Source organism: Phyllobates terribilis, unplaced genomic scaffold (assembly GCF_046119375.1).
Source record: "Phyllobates terribilis strain yellow unplaced genomic scaffold, ASM4611937v1 Scaffold_1__5_contigs__length_1240528914, whole genome shotgun sequence".
Taxonomy (NCBI): domain Eukaryota; kingdom Metazoa; phylum Chordata; class Amphibia; order Anura; family Dendrobatidae; genus Phyllobates; species Phyllobates terribilis.
In genome coordinates, this window is record NW_027362761.1 from 663,368,460 (window position 1) to 663,381,681 (window position 13,222).

Genomic DNA, 13,222 nt, shown 5'->3' on the forward strand with positions numbered 1-13,222 from the left:
CCATTCTCTGTGAATTTACCCCAAGGCTTTTCCTTTCAACAAAGATTTTAGAGTGACATGTGGAGTTTGTAGAATTAATGGAGCAAATCCCACTATGTGTCTTACTTGATTCATTGTCAAGTGTAAGTGCTTCATGCACGGAGTAAAACATTTCTCCACGGGGGTAAGCAACCTGGAGTAATAACCCAGGACATACAATTGACTGGACACTTCAGGACTATCTTTGGGTCATTTTTGTAAAAGCACCGAGGAAATAGACACATCTCTGGTGTGAGCTTGAATGTAAAAGGGCTGGGATAGGTCAGGACTGATTAATGCAGTGGCTGCCCTAAGGGCTTGCTTCATACCTTCAAAAGCCTGTAAGGATTCTCCCTCTACAATGACAGGGGCGTGATCATTATCAACTTCTTTTAACAAATCATACAGTGGTTTAGCCTGATGAGCAAAGTCAAATTCTGTGACCCCAAAATTTCCTAAGCTCAATAATATTAGTTGGTTTGGGAATAGCTTTAAATAAAAATTAACCATGTCATGCATTGTTTTGCTTTTTTTCTGCTGAAATTGACACACCAAAAAATGTAACCTCTGACTTCATCAATTGTACTTTGTCAGGCTCATTTTGAGTCCCGGGTCAACTTTCAAGGATCTCTTTGTGTTCCTATTCATCAGCAGTTTGAATTAACAAATTATCCACATATTATAAGACTTTGTCTCCATAACCAAGTGGTTCTAAAACCTGAGCCAATGCCTGATGGAAATACACAGGGGAACTGTGGAAGCCCATGGGCAACCGCGTGAACAAGTACTGCACTCTCAAAGATGAATGCCAAGCGAAGGGCAGATTCAGGTGTTAGGGCTACTGAGAAAAAGCCATTTACAATGTCCAAACAAGAAAACACTTTACAATCACTCCTCAGCTGTGACATAACTTCAGGGACAGATGCAACAAGGTGAGCTGCTGAGGGAGTGTACTTATTTACAAGTCTACAACCAGGCGAAAGCTACCATCATCCCTTTTTACTGGTAGAATGGGACTGTTACATGGGGAATTACCTTTTACAACAAAATCTTGTTTTTCAAACTCAAGTTTTTTATTTTTGTGTTGAAAAAGTACAAGAAAATACAATATACATAGTAAAAGGGGTAGTATAACTATAAATCTATGCATAACTACAGTACATTGGGGGGTACAGGGAGGAAAACCTTGTTTTTCAAATTCACTGATCGCAAATCTTATGTAAGGCATTGTGTCCTCAGGAATTCGGTACCAACGCTGGAAAGGTGGTAGCTTTTCACCAGTAATTTTAACTTCAGTTTGCATAAACCCACAATCAGTTTTCTTTGAAATCCACAATTCAGGGAACCTTTGTTTCAATTAATTTTTTAGCACATCATTGTCAAAATTTTCAACATTTTCATCATTAACTACATAAACCTAGACTGGCAATGGGTATTTTGTGACTCTCCAACTCCTCCACAACAGGTACAATTACAGAACAAACATTTGCTTCTTTGTTCCGCCACAGAACTTTGTTACATAAATTAACAACAATCCCCATTGCTCCCAAAACATCGGTACAGAACTGTGGATTTACCCAAAAAGTGCATTGAAGACCCGTTTTCTTTGATCCCCCTGTATCCTGAAATCTCAGGTTCACTGGACGGCTGTTTACTGCTTGAATACAGGAGCCCTCAAATCCTACCAAAGTGGTAGCCTCGGGCAGTCCAGGGGGTGACTGCAATTTGTGTCCTGTTATTGAAACTGCGGCTCCTATATTGACATCTTCCCACGGCAGCCCCTCTATTCTTCCTCTGACATAAGGTCTTCCATCCTTGCCCATGGAAAGAGGGACAAGGAAGGCAAGTGAAACAAGGGAAGCACCCTATCAGTCAGTGTTACCTGCGGTAGGAAACCCGAAAAAAATCCATAGTCCCCATCTGACAAAGTTTTCCATCCTACAGCTCCCAAAGAGATCTTTAGTAAGAAACCTAGTCTTCATGATCCAGCAGCTCCTTCATTAAAAGAGCATGGAGATGAGGAGGGGTGGCTCTTCCATGAATAACATTGATCTCCAGGCGGGACAGCTGGGGGCTGCTGGAGAGAAAACAGGAGCAGAAGGCTCCTGAGACAGGGTTAACTCTTTGAAGACCGTTCCACTGCTGATATTGCCTAAAGGGAATCTGTCACCCCCCTGTAACCTATCAGACCGCTAATATGGGCATACAGGTGTTAGAAATGTATGCCCATACATTTCTATCACCTGTATGCCCATATTAGCAGTCTGATTAGTGCCTGCGCACTTCACCTGTATGGACGGCGCTCTTCTTCCAGCCCACTGTGTAGTGTTGTGCAGCAGGAAACTTGTGCGCAGGCGCTGGTGAGTCATTCTGCCTTCCCAGCGCCTGCGCACAAGTTTCATTTGGCACAACACTACACAGTGGGCGGGAAGAAGAGCGCCGTCCATACAGGTGAAGTGCGCAGGCGTGGGATCCGGCCGAGAAGTGCACGTCACAGGACCCTGTGAAGTGCAGGTTAGGTGGGGTGAGTATGTAAACGAAGGTAGTAGACAGTCATTTCTTGGTGTCAGGGGGACACGAAGCTTGCCAGAAATAATTTATTAAAAAGCAATTTCACAGCAATCAGACCGCTAATATGGGCCATACAGGCAAGTATAGATTCACATTTCTATCACCTGTATTATTATTTATTATTATAGCGCCATTTATTCCATGACGCTTTACATGTGATAGGGGTATACATAGCAAAAACATTTACATAATCTTTACAAAACGAGTCAGCGACTGGTACAGGAGGAGAGAGGACCCTGCCCGCGAGGGCTCACAGTCTACAAGGGATGGGTGAGGATACAGTAAGTGGGGGTAGAGGAGGTCATGCAGTTATGTGGTGGGGCGGTGGTTACTGCAGGTTGGAGGCTTGTCGGAAGAGGTAGGTCTTCAGGTTTCTTTTGAAGGCTTCCATGGTAGGCAAGAGTCTGATATGTTGGGGTAGAGAGTTCCAAAGTAGGGGGGATGCGCGGGAGAAATCTTGTATGCGATTGTGGGAAGAGGAGATAAGAGGGGAGTAGGGAAGGAGATCTTGTGAGGATCGGAGGTTGCGTGCAGGTAAGTACCGGGAGACTAGATCACAGATGTATGGAGGAGACAGGTTGTGGATGGCTTTGTATGCCATGGTTAGGGTTTTGAACTTGAGTCTCTGGGCAATGGGGAGCCAGTGAAGGGATTGACAGAGGGGAGAGGCCAGGGAATAGCAGGGGGACAGGTGGATTAGTAGAGCAGCAGAGTTTAGGATAGATTGGAGGGGCGCAAGAGTGTTGGAAGGGAATGCCCATATTAGCGGTCTGATAGGTCCCAGGGGGGTGACAGATTCCCTTTAAAATCAGAGAATGAAGTTTATTCAGAGATATGCGGCAGAACAGTTCAGAATGCAGGCAGGGAAAATACACTGGCACTCGCAGGTGACCAAATCAGTGACACAGTATTAGGATATCTGGCGATAGTTTGGCCATGGTGTGGCTTTGGTCTGGTGATGGTGTGGCCTTGGCGGTGGACTGGTCCGAACAACAGTATCAGAGCCTTTTTATACATGGCTTAAACAAAGGAACTACATATTGCGGCAAAAGGCGTATACATGATAACATCATACTGCAGGGATGCCGTGCATTTTAGAACAGCAATGTGATAATGCAACATGACAATATTTATGATTTTTACTAAAATCCATTACAATCCATAAATCCCCATGTCCTTCTTACTGAAATGACAGTTTCTTCATAATTCTCCACATATTGACAACTGTATTGTCCTAATTTCCATACCACAATTACAAGGACACTATTTACTACCCTATAACACCACTTATTTACTCTCACATTGACCTGCAGCTGCTTCCATTAACCTTTGTGTATACCACCATACCTGCTAATGGCACTGACCTCATTTTATGTCTCCATTATGGGGAGAGCGCGCAGGACATGCATCTCATTAGCTGCAAAACTTTGCTCAAACTTCAGAACAAGATGGCTGCGAGGTTTAACATGGCTGTTCAAAATATTAGGACTTCTCATTCTCTTACAGCGGCCACACCTACAACTGTGAATTGGGCAGCCCACAGGTGATATGTGTTATGATCTGCTACAAACACTAAGGAAAGACAGGAGATCTGTCCCTACAATAGAACTAAACTGGATCCCTACGATGTAACGGGGAACCTGATCCTGCGAGTCTGTACGAAGACCTATAGATGCAAGGGAGGGATCCCTACAAGAACTAGGGACTGGGATAAAGTTGGACACCTCCTAGCAGAAATTGTAGCAGTAAAAGACAAACACACAACATAAAACATAGAGGTCAGAAGACCTAGCAAAACTAACAGAGAAAGGTAACAGAGTACCAAGCTAGCTCAAGAGTAGTAAATACAATGAAGTCCAGCAAGGCCAGGAGGGCGGAGCCGGATTAAATAGGCAAAAATGGTCATGTGACCAGCAAACTAAAAAAAACCTAACAGGAGAGTTCTAACAGTACCCCCTCTTCTAAGAGGATCCTCCGGATCCCCTAGGACCAGGCTTATCAGGAAACCTCCTGTGAAACGCTCTGACAAGTCTGGAAGCAGAAACATCATCCACCCTCACCCATGAGTTATCCTCGGGTCCGAAACCCTTCCAAGCGACGAGATACTGCAAACTCCCTCTATACCGTCTAGAATTTAGGATGCGGGAAATTTCATATTCCCCGTCCTCCACCACCGGAGGAACAGTGGCAGAGGCGTCACCAACCGACACATCAGCTTTTTTCAACAGAGAAACATGAAACACCGGATTAATCTTCCAGGAGGTAGGAACCTCCAACCTAACAGCAGATTGGTTAACTATCTGAAGCACCTTAAAGGGCCCTACAAACTTGGGACCCAATTTTTTCGAAGGAATCCTCAATCGCAGATTCTTAGAGGACAACCAAACCATGTCACCAATAGCAAACGAAACCTCTTGCCGTTTCCTATCAAAGTACCTCTTAGATTTTTTGTTAGCCTCCTGAAGATTATCATGCACATCCGTCCAAACTCTCTCCAAATCACCGGAAAAACTCTCCTCCTCAGGCACAGCCGATACCAATTTGGAGAATGACCCAAAAGACGGATGTCTCCCAGAACAACAAAAAAAAGGCGAACACCCAGCAGAAGAGGATGTATGGTTGTTAAGAGCAAATTCAGCAAGTGGCAGAAACTCAGACCACCCCTCTTGATTGTCTGCCACAAAGCAACGCAAGAACTGCTCAACATCCTGGTTCTTTCTTTCTGTCTGGCCATTAGACTCAGGATGATATCCGGATGAAAACGGCAAATGAACTCCCAACCTGTCACAAAAGGCATGCCAAAAACGAGCCACGAACTGAGGTCCCCTATCAGAAACAATGTCAGTAGGAACGCCATGTAGTCTGACAATTTCCTTGACAAAGGCCTTAGCGAGTGTCTTAGCGCAAGGCAGTTTGATGAAGGGAACCAAGTGACACATCTTGCTAAAACGGTCCACGACCACCCAGATGACCGTGAAACCTTCAGAGGGGGGGTGAAGGTCAGTAATAAAGTCCATAGCCAGATGTGTCCAAGGTGCACTAGGAACCTCCAGAGGGCAAAGCAACCCCGCAGCAGGAGCATGCGAAGACTTGGATCTAGCACACACAGTACATTGACGCACCCACTTAATGACTTCCTTCTGCCATCCAGGCCACCAAAAACTGTGACCCACAAGTCTCTTGGTCTCAGAAATTCCTGGATGACCTGCCAACCGAGACTCATGACACTCAAACAAATCTCTCCTAAAGGTCCTAGGCACAAACAACCTCCCATGGGGAGTGTTAGATGGGGCATTCTCCTGAGCTTTAAGAATCATATCCTCCAAAACGGAGTTCAAAGCAGCAATCAAAACACCTTCTTGTAAAATGCTCTCCTCCTCCTCCTCAGCACTGACCATGGGAGAAAAGCTACGAGACAAAGCATCCGCTTTAACATTCTTGGTACCCGGGATGTAAGTAACGGAAAAATTAAACCGTGAGAAAAAAAAGTGCCCACCTAGCCTGACGGGCATTCAAGCGCTTGGCAGCATCAAGATAGATCAGATTTTTATGATCAGTGAAAACCTGAATGGGAAATTCAGCACCTTCCAAGAGATGACGCCAGTGTTCAAATGCGAGTTTAATAGCCAGCAATTCCTGATTACCAATATCATAATTAAGTTCAGTCTCAGAAAATTTTTTTGAAAAAAAGGCACAGGGATGAACCCCATCCTTGTTTTCCTGAGACAACACCGCACCGACCCCCACAGAAGAAGAATCAACCTTAACCAAAAACGGCTTAGTCACATCATGCTGCATAAGGATGGGAGCAGAGCTGAACCTCTCCTTTAGAAACACAAAAGCTTCAATGGCCTCAGAAGTCCACTGAACCGCATTAGCACCTTTCCTGGTGAGATCGGTCAGCGGTTTGACAATAGAAAAACTTTTTATGAATTTTCTGTAATAATTGTCGAAACCCAAAAACCTCTGTATCGATTTCAAACCAATAGGCCTAGGCCATTCCTGCACAGCTTGAACTTTAACCGGGTCCATCTCAAAACCTTCACTGGAGATAATGTAACCCAAAAAACGAATTCTCTGTACAGCGAACTCACATTTCTCTAGCTTAGCAAAAAGCGAATTGTCCATTAATAACTGTAAAACCTCACGTACGCTCCGCCAATGAGACTCCAGATCAGGCGAATAAATCAGAATGTCATCCAAATACACAACCACATTTTTGCCGATCAAAGGTCTAAGGATGTCATTAATAAGATTCTGAAAAAATGCTGGAGCATTGGTGAGACCAAAAGGCATAACCAGATTCTCAAAATGACCCACAGGAGTGTTAAAAGCAGTCTTCCATTCATCACCCTCCTTCATGCGCAACAAATTGTATGCCACCCGGAGATCAATTTTAGAGAACCACTTGGCCCCCACTAACTGGTTAAACAAATCAGGAATCAATGGCAGTGGGTAAGGATTGCGTACAGTAATTTTATTAATCTCACGAAAGTCCAGACAAGGACGTAAACCACCATCTTTTTTTTTTTAACAAAAAAAAATCCAACAGCCACAGGAGACTTGGAAGGCCTAATGTGACCGGTGGCCAAGCTTGTCTGTATGTATTCCTACAAAGCCTTTCTCGCAGGAATAGTAAGATTAAATAAACGACTTTTAGGAAGAGTCGCTCCAGGGACAAATTCAATGGTACAATCATAGTCTCTATGGGGAGGAAAAATTTGTGACTCCTCCTCAGAAAAAACTCTCCAAAAATCCTGAATAGGTACAGGTAATTCCCCTTTTTCCACCGCAGCAATACGTCCGTTACAACACTTGTCATAACATTTAGGGCTCCAGGACTTAATTTCATTGGTAGACCAATCCAGTACAGGATTATGCAATTTTAACCAGGGTAACCCCAAAACTACTGGAGAAGGCAAATTATTCAATACTACCAAATCCAAATTCTCTTGATGAACACCATTAATAGTGAGGGGAAACTCACAGACCTTGTGAGTAACACTCTTCAAGGGAGAGCCATCAACAGAAACCACAGCAATAGGGGATGACAAAGGTTTAGGTTTTAATGTAAGTTTTTCCAAGAATCCCCCATCAATCACATTCAGAGTAGAACCACAATCCACAAATATCCGAAATTCAATTAATTCTTCCTGAGCAGCAGTAGTAGTAGATACGAATACTCCTTTAGAATTTAAACAGGCTATACGTGCATAACTGACCATTTTTTTTTCTTTGTTCATATGAAGCACACAGTTCTTAATAAAATGACCAGAATTTCCGCAATAGAAGCACAAACCTTCAGAAAGCCTGCGGTCTTTTTCCTGAGAGCGGGGTGTCATCGCCCCAATCTCCATCGGCTTTCCTTTGTCAGCACAGACCCTCTCAAGACTCGGAGTTGACATGGCAGAGGATTTGCTCTCATTAACCCTTGCACGCAGTCTCCTGTCCACCCGTATAGCTAATTGCATAGCCTCCTGCAAGTTTCCAGGTGTGGGATAAGCAATCAGCAATTCTTTAACCCTTTCACCTAGCCCCGCAAGAAGCAAACTTTTCAAAGCTGAATCGTTCCACCCCACCTGGGCAGACCACCGACGGAAGTGAGAACAATATTTTTCCACATTACCTGATCCCTGCCTCAAACGTCTCAATTCAGACTCAGCAGATGAGACACGATCAGGATCATCGTACAACAAACCCAAAGCAGAAAAAAAACTATCCACTGATCTAAAGCACGGATCACTAGGTTGGAGAGAAAAAGGCCATCCCTGAGGATCCTTGCGCAAAAGTGACATTATGAACCCTATGCGCTGTGATTCATCACCAGAGGATCCGGGTCTTAAACGAAAATACAATAAACAAGCATTTTTAATAGAAAAAAAATCTTGTTGTTCACCAAAAAATAGATCAGGCAGAAGTACCTTTGGCTCCACAAAATGTGCTCCAGAACAGCTACTCACGTGTTGTTGGAGCTCGGCCACCTCCAGAGAGAGTCCCTGCAAGCGTTGAGCCAAATCTTGAACCAAGACCATGATGGAAACTGGGGGTCTTTCCTTAGAGAAATTTTTTGGGCTGGACTTACTGTTATGATCTGCTACAAACACTAAGGAAAGACAGGAGATCTGTCCCTACAATAGAACTAAACTGGATCCCTACGATGTAACGGGGAACCTGATCCTGCGATCAGACCCGCTAAAGTCCTCGGCTAGTCTGTACGAAGACCTATAGATGCAAGGGAGGGATCCCTACAAGAACTAGGGACTGGGATAAAGTTGGACACCTCCTAGCAGAAATTTTAGCAGTAAAAGACAAACACACAACATAGAACATAGAGGTCAGAAGACCTAGCAAAACTAACAGAGAAAGGTAACAGAGTACCAAGCTAGCTCAAGAGTAGAAAATACAATGAAGTCCAGCAAGGCCAGGAGGGCGGAGCCGGATTAAATAGGCAAAAATGGTCATGTGACCAGCAAACTAGAAAAAACCTAACAGGAGAGTTCTAACAATATGGCTACAATGCAAGGCCACGTGCACACAATGAGTATTTGGTGAGTCTATTTGGTGAGTTTTTTACATCAGTATCTGTAAGTCAAAACCAGGAATGGAACAATCAGAGGAAAAGTATAATAGAAACACGTCACCACTTCTGTATTTATCACCCACTCCTGGTTGTGGCTTACAAATACTGAGGTAAAAAAACCTCACCAAATACTCAATGTGCACGTGGCCTAAGAGATAGGGTCGGCGTCCAACCGCTCTCTCTTATGCCCAGGGGACACCGTATTTGCAGACTGTAATAGTCGTCCAGTGACCCTTACAGACTTGCAAAGTTAAATGGCCGTCTCCAGTGGCTGCATTAAAAATGTATTAAAAAACAAACAAATACAATTTAAGAAAGCTTAGGTTAAATCAACATGTTATGTAACATTTTTTTATTGTTTTAAATATTAAAAAAAAAACACAGCAGGTCTAGAGTAGTCCAGAGAATGTGACGTAGTCCGCAAATGATAACCTGAAAAACATAAAAAAAGAGAAATAAAAACAAGACACGATCCAGGGATAGTTGTGGGAGGCGCTGGACTACGTTGGACCTGCATGGAAACTTTTTTTTCTAATTAATTGGTGAACGAGGGACAGTGTTTTGTTTTAATGTTTCTCTTTTTATGTTTTTTTCAGGTTTCCAAGTGTGGACTTTTTGTCGGATTCCATGGACTACATCGGACCTGCATAGGACTTTTTTTAATAAATTGGTGAACCAGGGAAAATGTGGGGGAGTGTTTATTCAAGTAAAGTGTTTTTTTTTGGTTTGTGTGTTTTTTTTTCATTACTGGGTTAGTAATAGGGGTGTTTGATAGACACCTCTCCATTATTATCCCCTAGGCTTGATGCCAGCTGTGATTTTTGACAATGCACAGTTCACATCAACCCCAACTACCATTACCCAATTGCCAATGCACCAGGCCAATTGGGAAGAGCAATAGGTGAGGTGCCAGAATTGGCGTGTCTAAAGTGATGCGTCACTTCTGGGGCGGCTACAGATTGGTATTTTTAGGCTGGGACAGCCCACAACTGTCTGCCTTACCTTTGCTGGTGTCATAAAATAAGGAGGACCGCATGTCATTTTTTTCCATTTATTTAATAGGGTAACACATTTACAGTAAGCAACACAAGCAAGACACTAATTATCTATATCTTTTCACATCTTTGTTATGGTAAATACTTTGCTTTGATTATTATTTTAGACAATTAAATCTACCTATATATCTAAACAACTTAATATTAGCTTTATAAGTGTTATTCATAAAAGCGATAACACAGGGTGTAGAGCTGTGTTTCTGTTACACTTTTATCTGTTTTTTTAAAGTATAGTCCATTGGACAGAGCTAGCTTTCAAGGACGACTTATTTCCAATTAAAATACTTTCTTTCTTAGGTAATGTTAGCCATCCCCTTTCTTCTGGAGGTGTAATAAAATAGTTGTTGCTTGAGTTCTGAGGGCAGAAAAGACACTCAGACACTGGCTGTGTGTTATTTTCTTTCTCCGATGCATCGTATTTAATTATAGAATTTGAACTAAAAATGGCAGACAGATTTAGAGATAATTATCTCAATCCAAATGATCTCTTCTTGGAAAGGTTAATGCGACATCTTTAACACCTAATCATCTGTAATTTCCATTCTGCATTCTATTCCGGTATGTGTCACATGGACGGCACATGGATGGCACACTTATGTCAGTCGTGTGCACAGGTGCAGGACGTATTGTGATCCGTGCTGCTGGAAAAAAATGGACACGTCTACGGGTGGGTCACACAGACACTCTACGGGTGGGTCACACAGACACACGGTCAGTGTGAAAACACAAACATGTGCGCAGCCCATAGATTATAATGCATGTGTCTCCGGTATGTGTGAAAAATGACACCATATGGACCTGAAACACAGACGTGTGAAGGGGTCCTAAAGGGTATTTTTCATACGGAGCAGAATTCCAGCAAGGGGTCAGATTTGTGCACTTCGAGCAGCTCTGCAGTGTCCAGACCCCAGGCTCATGTAGGCCTCTGAGGCTGTGGCGTTGGGGTCAGGGACCTGCGGCCCCCCAGTCTGTATTGGGACTGTGAATGTTGTGATGGGTCAAGCCCGAATAAGGTGACGTTTTTACAAATGACTGACAAGCCCTGTGCTTCTATATAGTGACAGATCTGCAGCTGCTGATCTGCTCCCAGTTTAAGCTTGCGTCTAGTGGTGGGAATCCCTTCCCAGGCAGACACCTATGCTTTCAGTCACACTACGTCTAGCGCTAGAGAGCTGTGCCCAGACATGGCGGCTGCCGTGAAGTAAGCGCCTGGCACTGCCATAAAGCGTGCTTTCACTATAGTCGCTGTGGTGACTGGATGCTATCCCTTTAACACGCCAGAGACTGCCCTAGGAACATGGCGGAGTCCGGCGGCGGAGAGTTTACCTCGCTGGGGCAGAGCAGGTGAGCAAGGTCCGGGAACATGGCGGTTAGAGTCCTCTCATGTAAAGTCTTGGAGGCTCCTCTCTCCTCGGTCAGTGTACTGGGAGTGACGGACATAGGCCGGATGCAGGCGGGCAGCTGCTATAAGAAAGTCCGGGGATCCTGGAAGAGGTTAGGCCGCAGGAGGTGTAAGGGTCTTCAGTGCCGCCGGCATGAACTTTCTCTTCAGCTGTAAGAAGTGCGTCCTGCATTTCCCTGCTAGGAAGCTGAGGGGAGGTGTACACTGGAGTGGTGTACATGAGCAGCAATGTAAGCATTCCGCCTGAGATCAGCACAGGTGGGATGTGTCAGGACCACTACATAAACGAATCAGCCGCATCATAGCCATAACCTGACTGGTGATGGAAGGTGGTGCCGCCGCTGACCTGCCGTCACTGACCTGCAGACCTGCCGCCGCTGACCTGCCGTCACTGACCTGCAGACCTGCCGTCGCTGACCTGCTGACCTGCAGACCTGCCGCCGCTGACCTGCAGACCTGCCGCCGCTGACCTGCAGACCTGCCGCCGCTGACCTGCAGACCTGCCGCCGCTGACCTGCTGACCTGCCGCCGCTGACCTGTAGCCATGTAATGCTACAGTTGGTGTGCAGCTACTGCTGCTGGTATATATGTTAGTTTTACTGTCAGAAAGGAGGAAGCCACCATGAGGGAGAGCAAAGTTTTATACTTGGGACTCTAGTCTTAGGCCTTGTTCACACTGCACTTCTGCCATACTGCCTGAAACACCCTAATAATGAGATTCTGATGGGGCTATAATCTGAATTACCACAAACTGAGTTCAAATGAAAGTGTCCTTATTTTTAGATGAGAATGGAAACATAACAAACCACCTTTATGTGCCCCTCTGAAAAGATGGCAAAAATGGAAGCTGGTACGTTTAGGCGGGATGCACTGCAGGAATGACAGACTAATAGGAGACGCTTGAGTAACCTTCATCTTTTCTTTTTTTTTTTCCTATGCGAAAAACTGACCAAACCAATGAAAATCCTATCAAAAAGACTGTTGAAACTCTGTTCACTTTTTGCGCATGAGAAAATAACTGACTTGTGAATGAGGCTGTGGTCCTGATTCATTAAGCTCAGCATTGTTCACGGGAGGACGTGCTGGAGTCAGACGCTCCTGATACATGAAGAGGCGCACCCCTGTTTATGAATCTGGAGGGTCTGATATGTAGCGTGCACTACACCAGAAACCTGAGTGAGCGACATCTCTGATGTACAGAACGCCACAGCTGCCAGCCCAGTTCATAATTCTGGCATGTAAGCTTAGATGAATTGGGCCCTTTGTTTTTAACAGGACAAGTTGTATTTTTTTAATGACAACATTTTGGGGTACACATCATGACTTTATGATCCTTTTGCTCACCATGCATTTTTATGCAGGATAGTACAATTACACCAGTGTATGCGATCTAGGATGGGAATTTATCAAAGCTTTTGCATTTCATTTTCTTGCATGAAAAAGATGCAAACATTGCCGCATGTTGATTTAGCATAAAAATTTGTAGCATCTCGTCAAAGCTCATTGGAAAGTGAGAGTGGCTAGCTAGGTAAAGAGCCAGATTTTTAACCAATATTGCAATTGATGTAAAAGAACGGGGAAAAACATACATGCCAA

General features: G+C 44.2%; 1 protein-coding gene and 1 long non-coding RNA gene across 3 annotated transcripts in view; one reads left to right on the forward strand and one right to left on the reverse strand.

Moving 5' to 3' along the window:
- Positions 1–9,488: 9,488 nt before the first annotated feature.
- LOC141273317 (uncharacterized) lies at positions 9,489–11,976 on the reverse strand. The gene is made up of 2 exons (XR_012322086.1): positions 11,551–11,976; positions 9,489–9,601 (listed from the first exon to the last, which is right to left on the reverse strand). It is a non-coding gene; the product is annotated as an uncharacterized lncRNA (long non-coding RNA).
- Positions 11,359–13,222, forward strand: part of KLHL26 (kelch like family member 26) — a 63,269-nt gene continuing 61,405 nt past the window's right edge. For both annotated transcript variants that reach the window (XM_073684952.1, XM_073684960.1), the window contains exon 1: positions 11,359–11,568. In XM_073684952.1, coding sequence (XP_073541053.1) covers positions 11,522–11,568 — 47 coding nt within the window. In that variant the 5' untranslated portion in view covers positions 11,359–11,521. The remainder of the gene's footprint in view (positions 11,569–13,222) is intronic.